Raw genomic sequence first — 15,807 nt, 5'->3', positions numbered from 1 at the left:
AGGTATACCCGGTATCGTCAAAGTTTGGTTTTTAAAATCAAGCATGACTCGTAATTGGGATAGTAAATCTAAGCCCATAATTAAGTTCTCGTTAAGATCTTTTATAACCAGAATAGGGATTGATATTTCGAAATCTTGGATAGATATTGACACACGGGTAATTCCTGCTACTCTCTTTTTATGTTTACCGGTAAAATCAACTATAATAAGGTTCTCAGCCTTTTGTAGCTTAGGATTCGAATAATTACTAGTGATTACTTTCCACCATGAATACGATAATAGAGAGGCGTTTGCTCCCGTATCGAGTAAAGCTTCGGTACTTAATCCATTGACTTTAATAGGTATTTTAGCAGTACTGTATGATTTTAAAAATACAAAATTTTCTTCGATATTAAAACCATCATTGACAGTATCATCTTCAAACCAACAACGATTTACAACAGGTATAAATTGATATTGACACCTGTTAATTGCTATTTCCGAATAGTTATTCACAGAAACGTCATAGGAAAGATCATTTTCATAATTAGCATGAACCGGTAAATTGGAAGATAAATGTTCATAGAAATTATCGCTTAAATTTTTAGACAAATGCTCATGAGAACCTACAGCTGACATGGGTTTAACCCCTACCATATCAGCCGCAATTAGTTTAAATTCATACTCGAGTAGGGTTCCAATAGGGTACACTGTACAGCACAATCATGATTATGTCCTGTATTATTGTTTTGTACAGAAATTACTTCAATACCTGGATCTGGATGTGAAGTGCCATCTCTTATCCTTCCATTACTTCTATCCACGTAGTTCGCTGCGTTGGTGGAATTTCTCCATACATTTCGTCTATTTTTAAACCTATTTTGACTATATGGTCTAACATAGGAATTATTACGATTAATTAGGTTAGGCGGATTCCCTACATAACCTTGTCTATTTTGTTCATTTTGATTGCTAGAGTATACTCGTCTTAGGTTCGGTTCATTATTATTCACACTTCGGATATTCAAATTCCGAACAGGGACCAAATGATCTGTATTATTCTTATTTTTACCCATTCCTGATTGTGTTAGATTCATAGTATGGTATTGAGTTTCGTAGCATTGTACAAGCATTAATAAATGACTGAAACTCATACACTGTGTGGAAAATAAGATCTGCTGTAATTTAAATGGAAGCAAATTGCGAATCGATGCAATTATTCTTGATTCCGATTGCAAGGGATTAACAACCTTTAATTCATTATAGACATTTACAACAAACTCTACAATAGATTTGTGCAATCGAGGATTGAAATGTTGATTTCTAAGAGTGGCATCTCTGTTTGCCAGCAAAAAGTCATTTTCGTAATTCGCGATCAATGCCGCTCTAAATTCCTCATATGTACTAATGTGATCACGTATTGCCTTAAACCATAAGGAACAAGGTGGGAGTAATACATGGGGTATTAATTTCATGTATTGTGATCGGTCGATAGACATTATATTACATTCATCTTGGAATTTCTCTAAGAAAGAACTAGCATTTTCATTGCACTTACCACTAAATTTACTCATGGCTTTGATTTCGCTCATCTTGACACTTAACTTTACCTTTCTTTTCTCACTCCTTGTTCTTGTGGTGTGATTGTTCCGGTCCGTAGCGTGCTGTGTCATGATACCATTTATATTTCGTTCATCAGTGATCTTCGGACAATTTTCCTCTAATATAATATCCTCCTCAGATTCCGGCGAAGGCGTATTTATATCCGGTGATTGGGGAAACTCGAAGCGATCACTGCCCCGATTATTGCGATAAATGTTATCTCTAGCCTGTAACGTTTTAATTTCTTCCTGCATAGTAGCCAACTGGATCTTTTGATGTTTAACGGAAGATTCTATTAACGTTAAATCCTTTTTTACAGCACAGATTTCATGATTTTGATGATCGTGCTTTTCTTGACACTCATCGGCTAACCTTTTTAACTTCTCTTCAAACTGCGAGGATATGTCGTTCATCACCTGGAAGATTGTTTGTTTCGTATCGTCTGATTTCAGTTCTATCCGTTCTATTCGTTTACTTAATTCTTCATACTGCTTGCTAGCTTCGTTGAATTTCAATTCTATCTTCTGTTCCATGGTCTGGTTAGCTTCATAGAACTTCTGTTCCATGGTCTTGTTAGCTTCGTTGAATTTCAATTCTATCTTCTGTTCCATGGTCTGGTTAGCTTCATAGAACTTCTGTTCCATGTTTGTGTTAGATTCATTGAGCTTCTGTTCCATGGTCTGGTTAGCTTCATAGAACTTCTGTTCCATGTTTGTGTTAGATTCATTGAGCTTCTGTTCCATGGTTTGTTTTATCTCAGTCGTCATTTGCATAATTTGTCGCTGCACAGCTAACAAAAGTCGATCCTCAGATGACAAACTTGGTGTTGCACTAATTTCACCTGGATTACTGGTATTAGATTCCTGTTGCACTATTTCACTATCCATTTTTCTTTTGATGACCTTACCGCTTCGTAATACGGTTAAGTTCGTATTCATAAATGGTAATATCCAAGTAAATTCAGCCCTACTTTCCTTCTTCGGGAACTGAATTTTCAAAAGTCCCGGGTTTGGTAAACCAAATTTTTATAACGACTCTATAGAAAAGCGTCGTCAACCTGGTCCGTCTTGTAATATATAAGTTACGAAGCGATAATTACTTTTCTTTATGCAAGAATCAACTCAGATATTCAAAGATCATTAGTCTCACCTTTATTGCTTGATATGTCTTAAATAATCCTTTTTAAAACCGTGAAATACATAAATTCACTTGACTAGGTCAACACATAACATGTACATAGCCACAACTATCCCATAATAATCTCTTACATATATTAAAAACATTCTTCTTTTCTGTTAATTTAAAATGAACATTCTACTAAGTATATTACATATTTATGAGCACTTTTTGCCCACGGTACAGGTAAATATTATACAAACTAAAGTATTTCGTTATAAGTCCTAGGTAAGGTCCTTAGATCATAGGCTACTAGAGTTCTTTCATTTACAACATTAGGCAAACTATAAAATAACATTGTATCAAACCTTATTCTCTTTCATTAATTAAATAACCACCTAACATTACTGTAGGGAAAAGCGGCGAAGCGTGCCGCAAAAACTAGGGTAGACACATAACACTACACCCACACTCATATATATTTATTTGGACGCACATCATAAGTGAATGAAGTTACTGTATTTTACGCTAACCTGTCGATAGGAGCTCCCATTTCAAACATGTCCCCATTCACCATACCCTTACAAAAGTTATTCATCTCCTGGTAATTGCAACGTTGCATTTTCATTTAATATTGGTTCATAAAGAGTGTATAGTACAAACGGCTCATCCGATTAAAAAAAAAAATCCTTCACATTTTGTTGTAACTCTGGTAATAACAGTTACCGTATGTTAGGGGACTTTTGAGACACATTGTATATATATATATATATGTGTGTGTGTGATTGTGTGTGCTATGACCATTGTTGGAGAGGGGATAAGGCAATGTGGTATTATTTTAGAAAAAACATACAACATGCATCAAAGTCAATTAATTATGAAAGTTTATATATCCATCGAATAAGTTATTTATATTTAGCAAAACACTACTGATAATTCAAATCTTGAAAAATCTATGAATTATCAGGGAACATCGGCGGTGGCCTTTACATTGGGCGAACCGTACAACCTCCTGAGATTCCGCACTTCAGATTGGTGTTCCTGATTTTTGAAAACATATATTAGAGTGCATCATCCAATAAAATTACGGACTTAAACAACAATCCCAATCAACTCGATCACAGTTATTGTAAGTAGCCCATCTACTGAACATTACTATAACATGAACAATGAATATAAGTATTCTCATTATTGCCTCTATCTACGTAATGTATATATATATATATATATATATATATATATATATATATATATATATATATATATATTCAGTGTATTATTGAGTCCCATTGCTCTTCAATTTATCCTGAGGTATTTGTGTAGATTGACGGATATGGTTGTAAAATTCAAATCAAATTTTCTGATCAGTTTAGCACAAGTGACACCTTTCTGCAAAGCTGTAGTAACGTATAACTAAATTCTAAGTAACTAACAATAGTTTTATTATTGGTGCAAAGGCAATTAAGGGGAAAATAATCTCGGTCGTAAACATCAAAGTTTGCTGAAAAATATTTTATCATAAGCAGAGGTGAAAGTGAGGGGGAACGCGGGAGGTCACCTTTACACCACTTTCAAAAAATATATATGGCGTCTCCCACTTCATAGAAAAATTACAATAGGCAAAGATTGATAAGGGGGACGGCATGACGTCATCGGTTCCCCTACGTCTTCAGATTCACTTTTACCCCTGATCATAAGCTATTAAAATCTATTAATGGCTTTCAGCTATAGTATGCAAGGTACGTCTTGCGACCTTGCTGATATTACATTCAAATATAAATGATATAATTTAAATATTGCTCTATTTAATAATTGTGTTTAATTATAAGTTAGAAATCCAGGCCTGGAGTATATTAATTATTGGTATATATTTATTCATTTATTTTATTATTATTAATGTAAGGAAATATTTAATCAATTTATGTTGTATATTTATGTATATATATATTAGAGCATCATTCCCTATTATTTAAGAATTATTCATATTATTATTTACAGTTTAGCTAGTGCTAGTCGTTGCTTTTTTCCATGATAACTTTTTCTCTTAGAAGCCTGTCGAGAAGGCTAGCTGCTAAATCCATTGTATTTCAGTCTCCCTTACTGGGAACTTTCCATTCTAGAAGTTGGCGCTAAAAAACTATCAAAAGAATTTTTGTTGCTATTTTTTTAGCAGGTCAAAACGTATAAAAAGGCTGCCTCCCCTATCTTCGCTGCTGTGCGTTTTGAGGATTCCTGAATGTAGGATCTTGGCCAGCCAGTCCGCTGCACTGGAAGTGAATAGTGCAGTTTGGAGAGAGTCCCCTCTAGTTAGATACTGTATGTAGAGAGAATAGTGATTCTACTACATTACAGATGCCCGCTTAAGCAATTGAGCTTTGGCCGTGAGGTAGGATATACAAATGTTAGGGATTTAGAAAATAAGTTGTTATTTTTAGATGCTTAATCCTACGCCTATAACAGAGGCTATTGGATTACTATTGCTTGTTTAGAATGGGAGTATATAAGCTTCCTAAGGGTCTATGGCGGAAGTGAGTGACGCACGTATAGACTCGAGGTTTTAGTTCCGTCCTAGTGGTGGAGGAACATTTATTTGAAATCCAAATGCGTTTGGGTTCGATCCCTTGCTTGTGTAATTATAGCATATTTAGGTGCTGTAAGAGATTAGAGATTTCTCACTGCAACTTTCATTTAAGAGAGTGTTAGAGTGAGTATTTAACCAAATTCCTTTATTTCCTTGAGTGTAAGGAAATTTAGATAGAGCCGTGAGTAGAGGCTGACATCCTATCCCAAATACCAACCTATCCTATAAATAAAATGCTTAAGCTAGATAGAATCCTTTTGTGGACTTAACTTGGCGTCCCAGAGACAGGTTTAGGCCAGACAGTGACCTTTGAGTCAAGGTCCCGTCTTTAAAAGCAAGCAGTACGGTCCAGGAGAAACTGGATTCTGTAAAACGTATTTTTCCACAGGTCCCTGCTATAATAGAGAGTAATTTGATTAATAAGGAAATTAGGATTTCTAGAGTTTATATTAAAATACTTCCTTTCTCCATTAGTTATTGGAGGATGGTAAGAAGGAAGATAGAGAGCATATAGGGCTTAGTGGCATCCTGAGTTAAAGTTAGTACCCTACCTTTTAATTAGAGTATTCTATTTGTAAATAAACGATTAATCTCCTACAAGGTCTGTATGATAAGTAATGAGACTCGCCGCGCCGCGGCGCGCGTGTCGCTGGAGCGGGTTTGTCGGTGATGGAGGATGTAGGGGGGGTCCGAGCAAAGCAACGCACCGCGCGTCAGTTGGCTCCGAGCCTTAGTGGAGCGCGGACAAGCCTTGGACAAAGCCCTTGTGAACATTCTTGTCACGGCGGAAAATCAACAAACATGGAGGGTTCCATCGAACAGCGTTATGCGATCAAATTTTGCGTTCGCCTGGGGAAAACGGCTACTCAGACGCTTTCTATCATCACGGAGGCCTACAAAGAGGAAGCCCTATCCAAAGCCCAGGTGTTTCGTTGGCACAGTGCGTTCCGGAACGGCCGGGAAAGCGTTGAGGATCTGGAGAGGGCTGGACGCCCGACAACAGTGACTACGGACGAAACTGTGGCAAAAGTGAGGGATCTCCTGAACTCAGACCGTCGATTATCGTTGAGATTGATTGCTGATGAACTCGATATGAACCACACAACAGTGCACAAGATTGTGACGGAACAATTGGGAATGAGAAAAATCTGTGCGAAACTGGTGCCGCGAGTGTTGACTGACGAACAAAAGCAACGACGTGTTGATTGTTGTCAGGAACTGTTGAACCTCATGAACAGTGACCCTAACTTTGAAGATGACGTCATAACAGGTGACGAGTCGTGGGTGTTCCAGTACGACCCTGAAACGAAACGTCAAAGCGCGGAGTGGCACACTCCTGCGTCCCCGCGCCCCAAGAAGGCCAGAATGTCGAAGTCAAAGGTGAAAACAATGTTGATTGTTTTTTTTGACAATGTGGGGGTGGTCCACAAGGAGTTTGTACCCCAAGGACAAGCCGTCAACGCCGCCTTCTACAAACAAGTCCTTGAGAGACTGCACAGGAGCGTCAAGCGGAAAAGACCGGCGATCGCTAGCCGGTGGAAGTTGCATCACGACAATGCCCCTGCCCACACCGCCTTCTTAGTGACCTCCTTTTTGACCCGGATTGGGGTGGAAGTCCTTCCACAACCACCCTACAGCCCAGATGTGAGCCCGGCCGACTTCTTCCTCTTCCCGAAGCTGAAGCCACGCTTGAAAGGAACCCGTTTTGCAGACGTCACAGCCATCCAAGCAGCCGTGACCACATTTCTAAAGGACATGCCGGCTGCTGACTTCCAGGGGGCGTTTGCAGCGTGGAAACATCGATTGCAGAAGTGCATCGACGCAAGAGGAGAGTACTTCGAAAGCTTTTAAGTCCCTGTACAGATCAGATCAATAAAACAATGTTTCCAGACCTGGTCTCATTACTTATCATACAAACCCTGTATTTAATTTCTCGAAATTTCATTTAATATTCTTTGATATAAGCCAAATACCCTAGACATTACGAGCAAGTACTTTGTAAGGACGTAGATAGGAAGTTTTGAATATTTATAGAGCTGATAATTGTTTTCACTAATTATACGGAATTGATATTCATATTTGGAGGAAAAATAAGACAAAGAAATAAGAATAAGTGAACCGAGAAATAAGATAGAGTATACGAGTATACGGACAAATACAGATTTTTTTTTCTTCCAAGTAAAAAAAAATGTATCCTTATATGTGCTGTTAACGGATATTTTCGAAACAGTTTTTCCCCTCTGGTATAGTGGTTAGCACATGTACCTTGATACACGTGGTCCTGAGTTTGATCCCCATTGGGATAGCGTTTACACTAAAGTTGGACTTCAGTTCAGAACGTTTAAGACAAAATTTCACTAAAATAAGCTTACCTTCCAATTTCTAAGTTATCTGAAACGATACTTACTTGAGTCGATATTAGGAGAGCTCTTATCGAGTTGTATATCTCTTGTGCAAATCCATGCCATGGACCAATAATGAAAACAATGTAAGTTATTCCCAACAATGGAATTAAAACAAGAAGAGCTTTCGTAGCTTTTCTATATTGTTGCGTTTCCAAATTATTGGCTGAGCGCAATTTTGTAATAAGAACCTGGAAAAGAGAGAGAAAATTATTTTTTAAAAAAAAATATTAAAATAAAACTAGAAAAAAAGAAGCAATTCATGTTTCCAACAACGTTTATGAACTAAAATTATGTCTATGAGAAACAGATTCAAATTTTATCATTTTCTAAAACTTATTTTATACAACTTGTTTTTCTTATTCATAGGCAATCACGCTACAAATAAATGCATTGATGATTCTATAATAGTCATTTATTAATACATTTTTATAAGTGTCAATTGAGAAGTTTGATGTAATAAGGGCGTAATTGATGTCACGCCCTTTTGTCATCAAATTCATAAGTGGCTTTTACTATGATTGTTTAGCCTGCTGTCAAAATTTCAATTCAATATCTAGATTCTAGATGTCAGCGCAGCTCTTTGAATCAAAAGCAATATGAGCCAGAGTAGCGTGAAAACATCGTTTATCAACGGATAACATTGTTCCTATTCCGCCAAAAGTTCTTAATTTCCCTCCAAACACCACAATGCAGTCGTGTATCGTAAAACAACGGCAATAAAATGCTGCATATTATATTGTTTTATGTAAGATACTTAAACTTTTTTCAAAATGCATATTTCTCAACATCATTTTTTCTCAAAATGCATATTTCAGACTTATGCCCGTATTGTATCAAACTTCTCAATTGTAAAGCTTAATATCAATCATTTCTTCATTGGAGATACTAACAAGGAAACTTTTTCTGCTGTCACACGAAAAGTAGAACGAGACTATGGTCAATCGATTTGTGTTAGTAAATACGAAAATCGATAGTCGAGAAAAACCATCTATTGCGATCGTTCCGTACTTATGGGGGGCAGAGTAGGGGCACTGGCAACACTACATGTCTATAATGAGTCGAAATATGGCGCGAGTTTGAAAATATGTACAGAAGCGCAGTTAAACATATACTACAATGTCATATTACATTCAACAATACTCTGACAAGTGAGGGCAGTGGTGTAGCATGTAACGACAGAGGAGGAGGTCGAGTAGCGTGGAGTATACCGTAGGGAAAAAGTTCCATAGAAGTTATGAACACATACAAGACGGACTTCGGGGGAAAGCATAGTAATATCATGGACATCGTCAATACATGGGTGGAGAGTAGAAAGGCAAGAGGGAAACGCTTCCCACATTCCTGATCTTTCAATGCAGTGCATTCGCACAATGGCATATATTGTTGTCTTACTTTTATGTCATCATCATGATCATAACCATCATAAACAAATAGAAATGAATGTCTACATCTATATAACAGTCTACACACATCGGACGTTACGAACGAAGGTAGATCGGACCCTACGGACAATCCACTTCATAGCTCTCTTTCTTATATTTCTGCTTCACGGTGTCGTGTACAGGCTGTCTACATTTTGTGATTGATTACTTGACCATGTATTATTAGTGTACCATTTCCCTGACGTCTTGTTTCTCCGTTTTCCTCATTATATGACCATTTTTACTTGCCCTTACCCCCTCCTCTGTCCTTATGTGCTACGCCTCTGTAGAATATAATGTTATCAGGGTATTGTCGAATATAATGTTACATTCTAGTATATGGTGTACTTCTACAAATATTTTCATTGAACTCGCCCCATATTTGGTATCATTATCCACAACGTGTTGGGCTGGCAGTGCCCCTATCCTTCCACGCATAAGTACGGAACGGTTGCGATCGAGGGTTTTTCCCGCCTATGAATTTTCGTGTTCACTAACACAAATCGATTGACCACAGTGCCGTTTCCCATTTCGTGACACCAGAAAAATTTTCCTTGTTAGTATAATGCTATCTCTTATAAATACCGACGCTAATTCTGCAAATAACGGAATTAAAAACCTCAAGTCTTAAGACCTTACCTTCTTCTCCAATCTATTGACTTTTGCTGTGACCGGAGTTTGCAATTAGAAGCTAGTATTGAAAACGGGAAAAGGATTTGATAAGCATGCTTTCTCTAAAAATCGCATAGAAACAATTCAAATTAGGAATGTACTTGAATTAAGTCTGGGCAGGATAATTCTAGGTACGAAACAGATAAGGAACAGGTAACCTGTTACGAGTGTAGCTGAGCCAATGTAACTTCTCTCAGTAAATGAGCAACCATATCGTGGGGATTGAGGAGGGACTCAAAGATCAGTAAGAATTAAATCCTTATTAATTAAGTACACCATGAAAAATGGTTCGATATTGAAGCCCACATATTCCTGAGAATATTCAATATTCGTCACCTGAAGTCCAGAAGGAAATAAACGTGTTGACAGAGATGATAATGGACAAAATAGGAACAGAAGACGATGAAAGTGAATCTTAGTTTCTTTGAAACCATGTGGGACACGAGGCTCCTCTGGTGTGGAAAATTTGTCAGTGGTTGTGACATTTGTGAGAGAATAAAAAGTGCATGAACATTTATTGAATCTTTTTTAATTATCAGATTTATCATCTAAAAACATACGGGAAAACACTCTTTGAAGCTCTTTTCAAAGCAGGACTTCGAACAGAAAAAAAAATTTATCAGTGTTATGACGGTGCTAAGACTATGACAGAATGTAAGGGAAGTGTTTCAAAACTATTACAAAAAGAACTTCAAAAACCAGTTTCTTATATTCATTGCTATAATAATCAACTTCATATTGTAATGATTCATACGTTTTCACTCATTCCTAATATGAAAGAGTATTTTGAATTAGCCAAGATACTGTACAAGTTTATAAGAAAACATCGAATCTAGCAGATGTGCAAACCCACACGCTTAAGACGTCGATAGATGAACGATGGACTGGACACTTGGAAACAATAAAAACTGAGTTATCTATTGAAGCTATGGGATTTTTAAGAAAGTGTTGCACATTAGAATACTGTTTTATTACCGCTCTAATGTTATAAATCTTATCAACCTTTGAGCCGCTAACAATATATATTACAAATTGTATCTCGAACAAGTAGAAGTGAGATACTTTTAGGACAAAGACAGTATATCATAGCCTTTCTTACATGAGAAAAGGGTTCTTTATGATATCTCGTATAGTTGAGGTAATTGTCCCCTCGAAAATATGATGTGAAACTTTAGATTCCGCTTTGGTTCTCACTAATACATACCAATGCACAATGGATTAAAGACTATGCTACTTGCGGCTGGCCGTAGAATTGACGACAAAGAAACCACGTGCACTTTAAACATTTTATAATGCAATCAAAGTAAAGCGACTTGATGATTTTTATAAATCCTATATCTCGGCTTACTTTTTGGAGATAAGACAACTAGCGAAAATAGGTAAGTTTAGTAGTATCTTCTTTTCTGTCTTGTGTTGGAGCATTTGTTAAGTAATTCATAAATGACACTGCTAACAATAAAAATTCAACACTTTGGAGGAATGAAACCTTTTATTTTACAGCTATTCACTCTACACAAAATTCACTTTACACAACAAAATAACAGCTATGAGTACAACAAACTGCTAGTACTTCTTTCTCTTCTAACAGCTGAACTGCAAACCGCGTACAGTTTTGCCAGCTGCTATTTCCAACATCTTCCCACTTTGAGTCACGTAAGGGGAATAGTAACTCAACCATCCCTTCACTAAAACTGTGAACTGCAATCCGTAAAAACAGATTATCTTTTTGGAGGTCTCATAGTTCTTCCAGATCAAGTAGTGATAGTTTGAGAGTCCTTTTCACGTTCACATTGTTCAGTTTCAATACTCGGTTCTGATACAACAAGCCTTCTTTTAGGTATACTTATTTCCACAGCTTTTTCTGTCATGATCTCCAAGGGGAAGATTGTTAAAGAGGCCTCACCATCATCCCGGGGTCAGTCTTTAGTTTCACCAGACATACTTCCCCATCAAGGCCAGGTATAAGTTGCACAACACGTGCTGAGGGCCATCCTAACCGCTTCAAATTGTCGTTTCCCACTAGAGTACAGATATAAGATCTCTGTGAATCACCCTGGCGTTCTTTTCTGAAGTCCGCCCTCTCACTTTTACTACCAAAGTTTGTAAAAATGATTCGGAATGTTCATTGTTTGTAAGTGTGTTTACGACAACATGCTTCACGTGAGTTAGTTTATCACTGTTACTTGACGCATTCTTAGATTTATTCCAGCCAGGTCACACAATACTAATATAATGACCCTTGTATGCACTACAAGTCACCTTAGCATAATATGTAGAGTTCATGTGAGAATTCTTAAGACACCGAAAACAGGATCCCTTTCCCTTCAGAATTTTTATTTTTTTCATCGTATGTTCAATTAGATACTTTTAAACATCTTCACTTGCTTGCGATTGAACATTAAAATTCACTTAGCACTACTCTTGCAATTAACCAGTTCAGCGGCAGTTGGTATAAAATCGGAACGATTACTACGTTCCATATTTATCTTCGCAATATTACTGCTCTCTTTTATATCAAACCCGGACACAGCAAGAGCTATTCTTTCTTCATTTTCAACTTCTTTCCGCAAAAATAACAAAATCTTCCAAACGTTTTTAAAAAGTCGCATCTGGATTGTCTGTACCTTTCCTCTGCCAAGAACGTAATAGTTCCGCAGGTAAGCAAAACTCGACTAGAGGATCCAACATGGCGGCACACTTAACTGTCGTGACACCTAGGGTACTTAATACATGAAGTTGAGATTCCAGTTTGTCATGCAAGTCTATCAATTCTAGGTTACCACTGTTACTTAAATTATGAAACACCATATTCAAAAGTTCGCGAATATATACTTCTACTAACATATCATCACCACCAAAACGTGCTTCCAAACCTTGAATAATCTTGCGATAGTTATTTTCATACATGGGAAAACTTTTTACAAACTGACGTGCTTGTGTATTCGGTACAATAGCTTGAATGAGATCCTGGAATTTATCTACGTTAGGGATCCATTTATCGTCATCTATGCATACGAACGGCGATCAAAACGAAAGCCAGTTGTTCAAATCCAGATCAAATTTCTTAATTTCATCTTCTCTTAGTTTAACGTTTCTTTCACAACTCGTCTTACTACTACTTTCGTTCGCTTTACATGCATGCAATGCCGCTTCAACTTTATTTTTATTTGATAAAATTTTAAAGAATACTTATCTGTTTGCTTCGCTTCTACCAACTCCCTTTCGTTCCAGTTATCTTCTATTGCCAAAGCCACTGCATACTGTCAACTCTCCATCTCCTTTATTTTTACGTATTTTTCTTCAAGCACTTGAAAGGTACCACTAGTGTTACTTTCGATTTTAAGTTCTGCGCCACATAGTTTTAGATAATTGGATATAACTTATTGAATGCTACTCTTAAGATTTTACGCTAATTTTTCATTTTCCCCATGCTCTATTGTGTCCTGTCATGGTCGCCAGATGATAACAATAAAAATTCAACACTTTGGAGGAATGAAACTTTTTATTTTACAGCTATTCACGTTTCACAAAATTCACTTGACACAAGAAAATAACAGGTTTGAACATTAACATGCCGACAGAAACTAGTAGTACTTCTTCCTCTTCTAACAAGTGAACTGCATACTTCGTACAGTGTCACCAGCTCGTATTTCCAACAAACACGTTTACATAACTATGGCCCAAAATGTTTTATTTGCTACTTGGTTTTTCATTGAAATGGCGAAAGAAAAGTACCGTAGTGTTCGGTTTTACAATTTTTTTAAGAAAAGAAGAATAAATTTTTATCCAGGTAGTATTAGGCTACAATATGAATTAAGAAATGAACACTTGAACGAATTAAGTTATTTTGTTTTTGCCAGAAATATGAAAGTTTACATCGTCAACTGCATACTGTCAACTTTCCGCTTCTTCACGATATTATGGATTCAAAAAAATCTCCATATGACCACATTCTAAACGCGCTACCGTCTTAGGATACGTAGAATCACAACATACGTTTTCCAGTTACAAAAATTATTTATATTTGTTATTTCATGTAAACGTAGAACAATAAAATAAAGATATAATAATTTCTTCGGTTCAGAAAATGCAATACAAAAATTATAAATTACTTGCTACGTACAAAACAAATTCTAAAATGAATTCGGATATATATATATATATATATATATATATATATATATATATATAAAATACTTATTCGAAGGTCTCCAACAAAAAGATGCACCCCCAATAAAATAATCTAATTCTAGCTAGCAGCTCGCCTGTAGGGGCAATCGAGCGGAGTGGATGATTCAATTTGGGAGACGCCTGAGGCTTGCCCCCCGTTTAAATCGCCACTGTAGACAGATATGCGTAACAAACATATGGATATAGATACGTACTCTCCTATAGGTGCACACAAGAACCTAATGCGTGGATAGTATTCACTTACTTGTGTACTAAGCACTTTGTTGCTTGTAGGCTTGAAAGTTAAAGCTTTCTGCGGTTGAAACTTCATTAGAAATTCCACCACATGAAGCGCTCCGAGCAACAAGACGAAAACAGCATCTCTCTCTCTCTCTCTCTCTCTATGTACGAACTTGTTCCTCGTGTGCCTCCGAAAACCGCTAAACAACCACTATCCTTCCCATCCTCTTTCATGCTATAATCTTCTGTACAGTACATAGAATAGTGTCTCTTGGGTTGGGAAGTAGGAGGTTATCAGTTTCCCTTTTTTATTTAGCGTACAAAGGTAAAGCGATTATTCTGATATGATATTGTGTTGAAATTATACATGAAATGAAAATATAATGGCATCTCTTGAAAATTCGTATTACGAGTTTTCGAGAATACATCAAAGCACATCTCCTTTGTTATTTTGGTCTAAATATGTTTGGAAATATTCATGAAAGTATACAAAAAAAGAACTCGGTTTTCAGAACACACACACTACATAATACATGCGCAAAACACTAAGCAAATGATCTCTTTTAATTTCAATCGCATTAACATGCTTCTAAATGTTAAGGTACACTCATGCCCAAAATTATTGTCGCATATCTATAACTGTCTTCTTGTAACAATATAATTTGATAATGATTTTGCAGGGCACTTTTAATACTGATACTATGTGTATAATCGGTAAATATATATTTGTGGTAAATGTTATAGGGAAAGAATTATAAATACGAAAATTAGAATGAGTAAAATGAAATGTTGCTAAATGGACAAGAAGGTTTTATTTTCGTTTTATTGTTCTTATTTACTGCTCTTTGGACATGAAATTTAACACATTCATATCTTTGGCGATTATACACATACTAACATTATAAGAAATACCGGACGAATTCGTTATCGAATTATATTTCTACAACAACATAGTTATAGACATGCGACAATAATTTTGGACATGAGTGTACTGCTTACAAACAGACGCGCACACAGAAATTTTTGTTGGGAGAGGTCCAAGGTTTCATGGGAAGAGTCCAATATTACAAGGCACTGCCATTTGTGTAGTATTGAACGGGTATTGTCCTGCACTCGGAAAGGTAATAAGTAATTGTAAGATATTTCCCCTTATATTTTAAGAAAAAAATGATAGAACTATTACAGATTGTTTTTATAAGAGCAAAAATACAAACGAATTGTAAAATTAAATCTTCATGCTACATTAATTATTTCCCTCTTAAAAAGTATAGTTTTATTGAACAATTGTACAAATGTAGGTTGAGTTAGGAAGTGTTAGGTGAGGTCCGCACGCGATGGACACCTTCGATGCGCCCGTGCTTACAACATATATAATTAGAAAGTGTATTATAACCTCAGTACAATTGTTTCGTTTTTCTTCCTTTGAAATCTATCCAAATATGTTGCATGGTGAACCTACGTGGCATACACATAAGCATATGCACAATGGGTTCCTAAGATTTTTATGAATTACAAATGATAATGAATACATGTATAGATAAAAATAAAATATTTGTTTTATCGATTCACAATTACACACTTAAGTCTAAAAGAAAGATGATTAATAAAAGTGGATGCTTCC

The 15,807-nt window shown here is 36.3% G+C and overlaps 1 protein-coding gene across 2 annotated transcripts in view; it reads right to left on the bottom strand.

Annotated features, from left to right (window-relative positions):
* LOC145671020 (diuretic hormone receptor-like) overlaps positions 1-15,807 on the bottom strand; it is a 1,407,723-nt gene that overhangs the window by 76,273 nt on the left and 1,315,643 nt on the right. For both annotated transcript variants that reach the window (XM_081739675.1, XM_081739676.1), the window contains exon 11: positions 7,686-7,871. In XM_081739675.1, the coding sequence (XP_081595801.1) occupies positions 7,686-7,871 (186 nt within the window). The remainder of the gene's footprint in view (positions 1-7,685; positions 7,872-15,807) is intronic.

The sequence above is a fragment of the Thermobia domestica genome, chromosome 15 (genome assembly GCF_964235325.1).
Source record: "Thermobia domestica chromosome 15, izTheDome1.hap1.1, whole genome shotgun sequence".
Lineage (NCBI taxonomy): Eukaryota > Metazoa > Arthropoda > Insecta > Zygentoma > Lepismatidae > Thermobia > Thermobia domestica.
The sequence above is the reverse complement of the archived record's forward strand: the minus strand, read 5'-3'. Positions and strand labels throughout refer to the sequence as shown.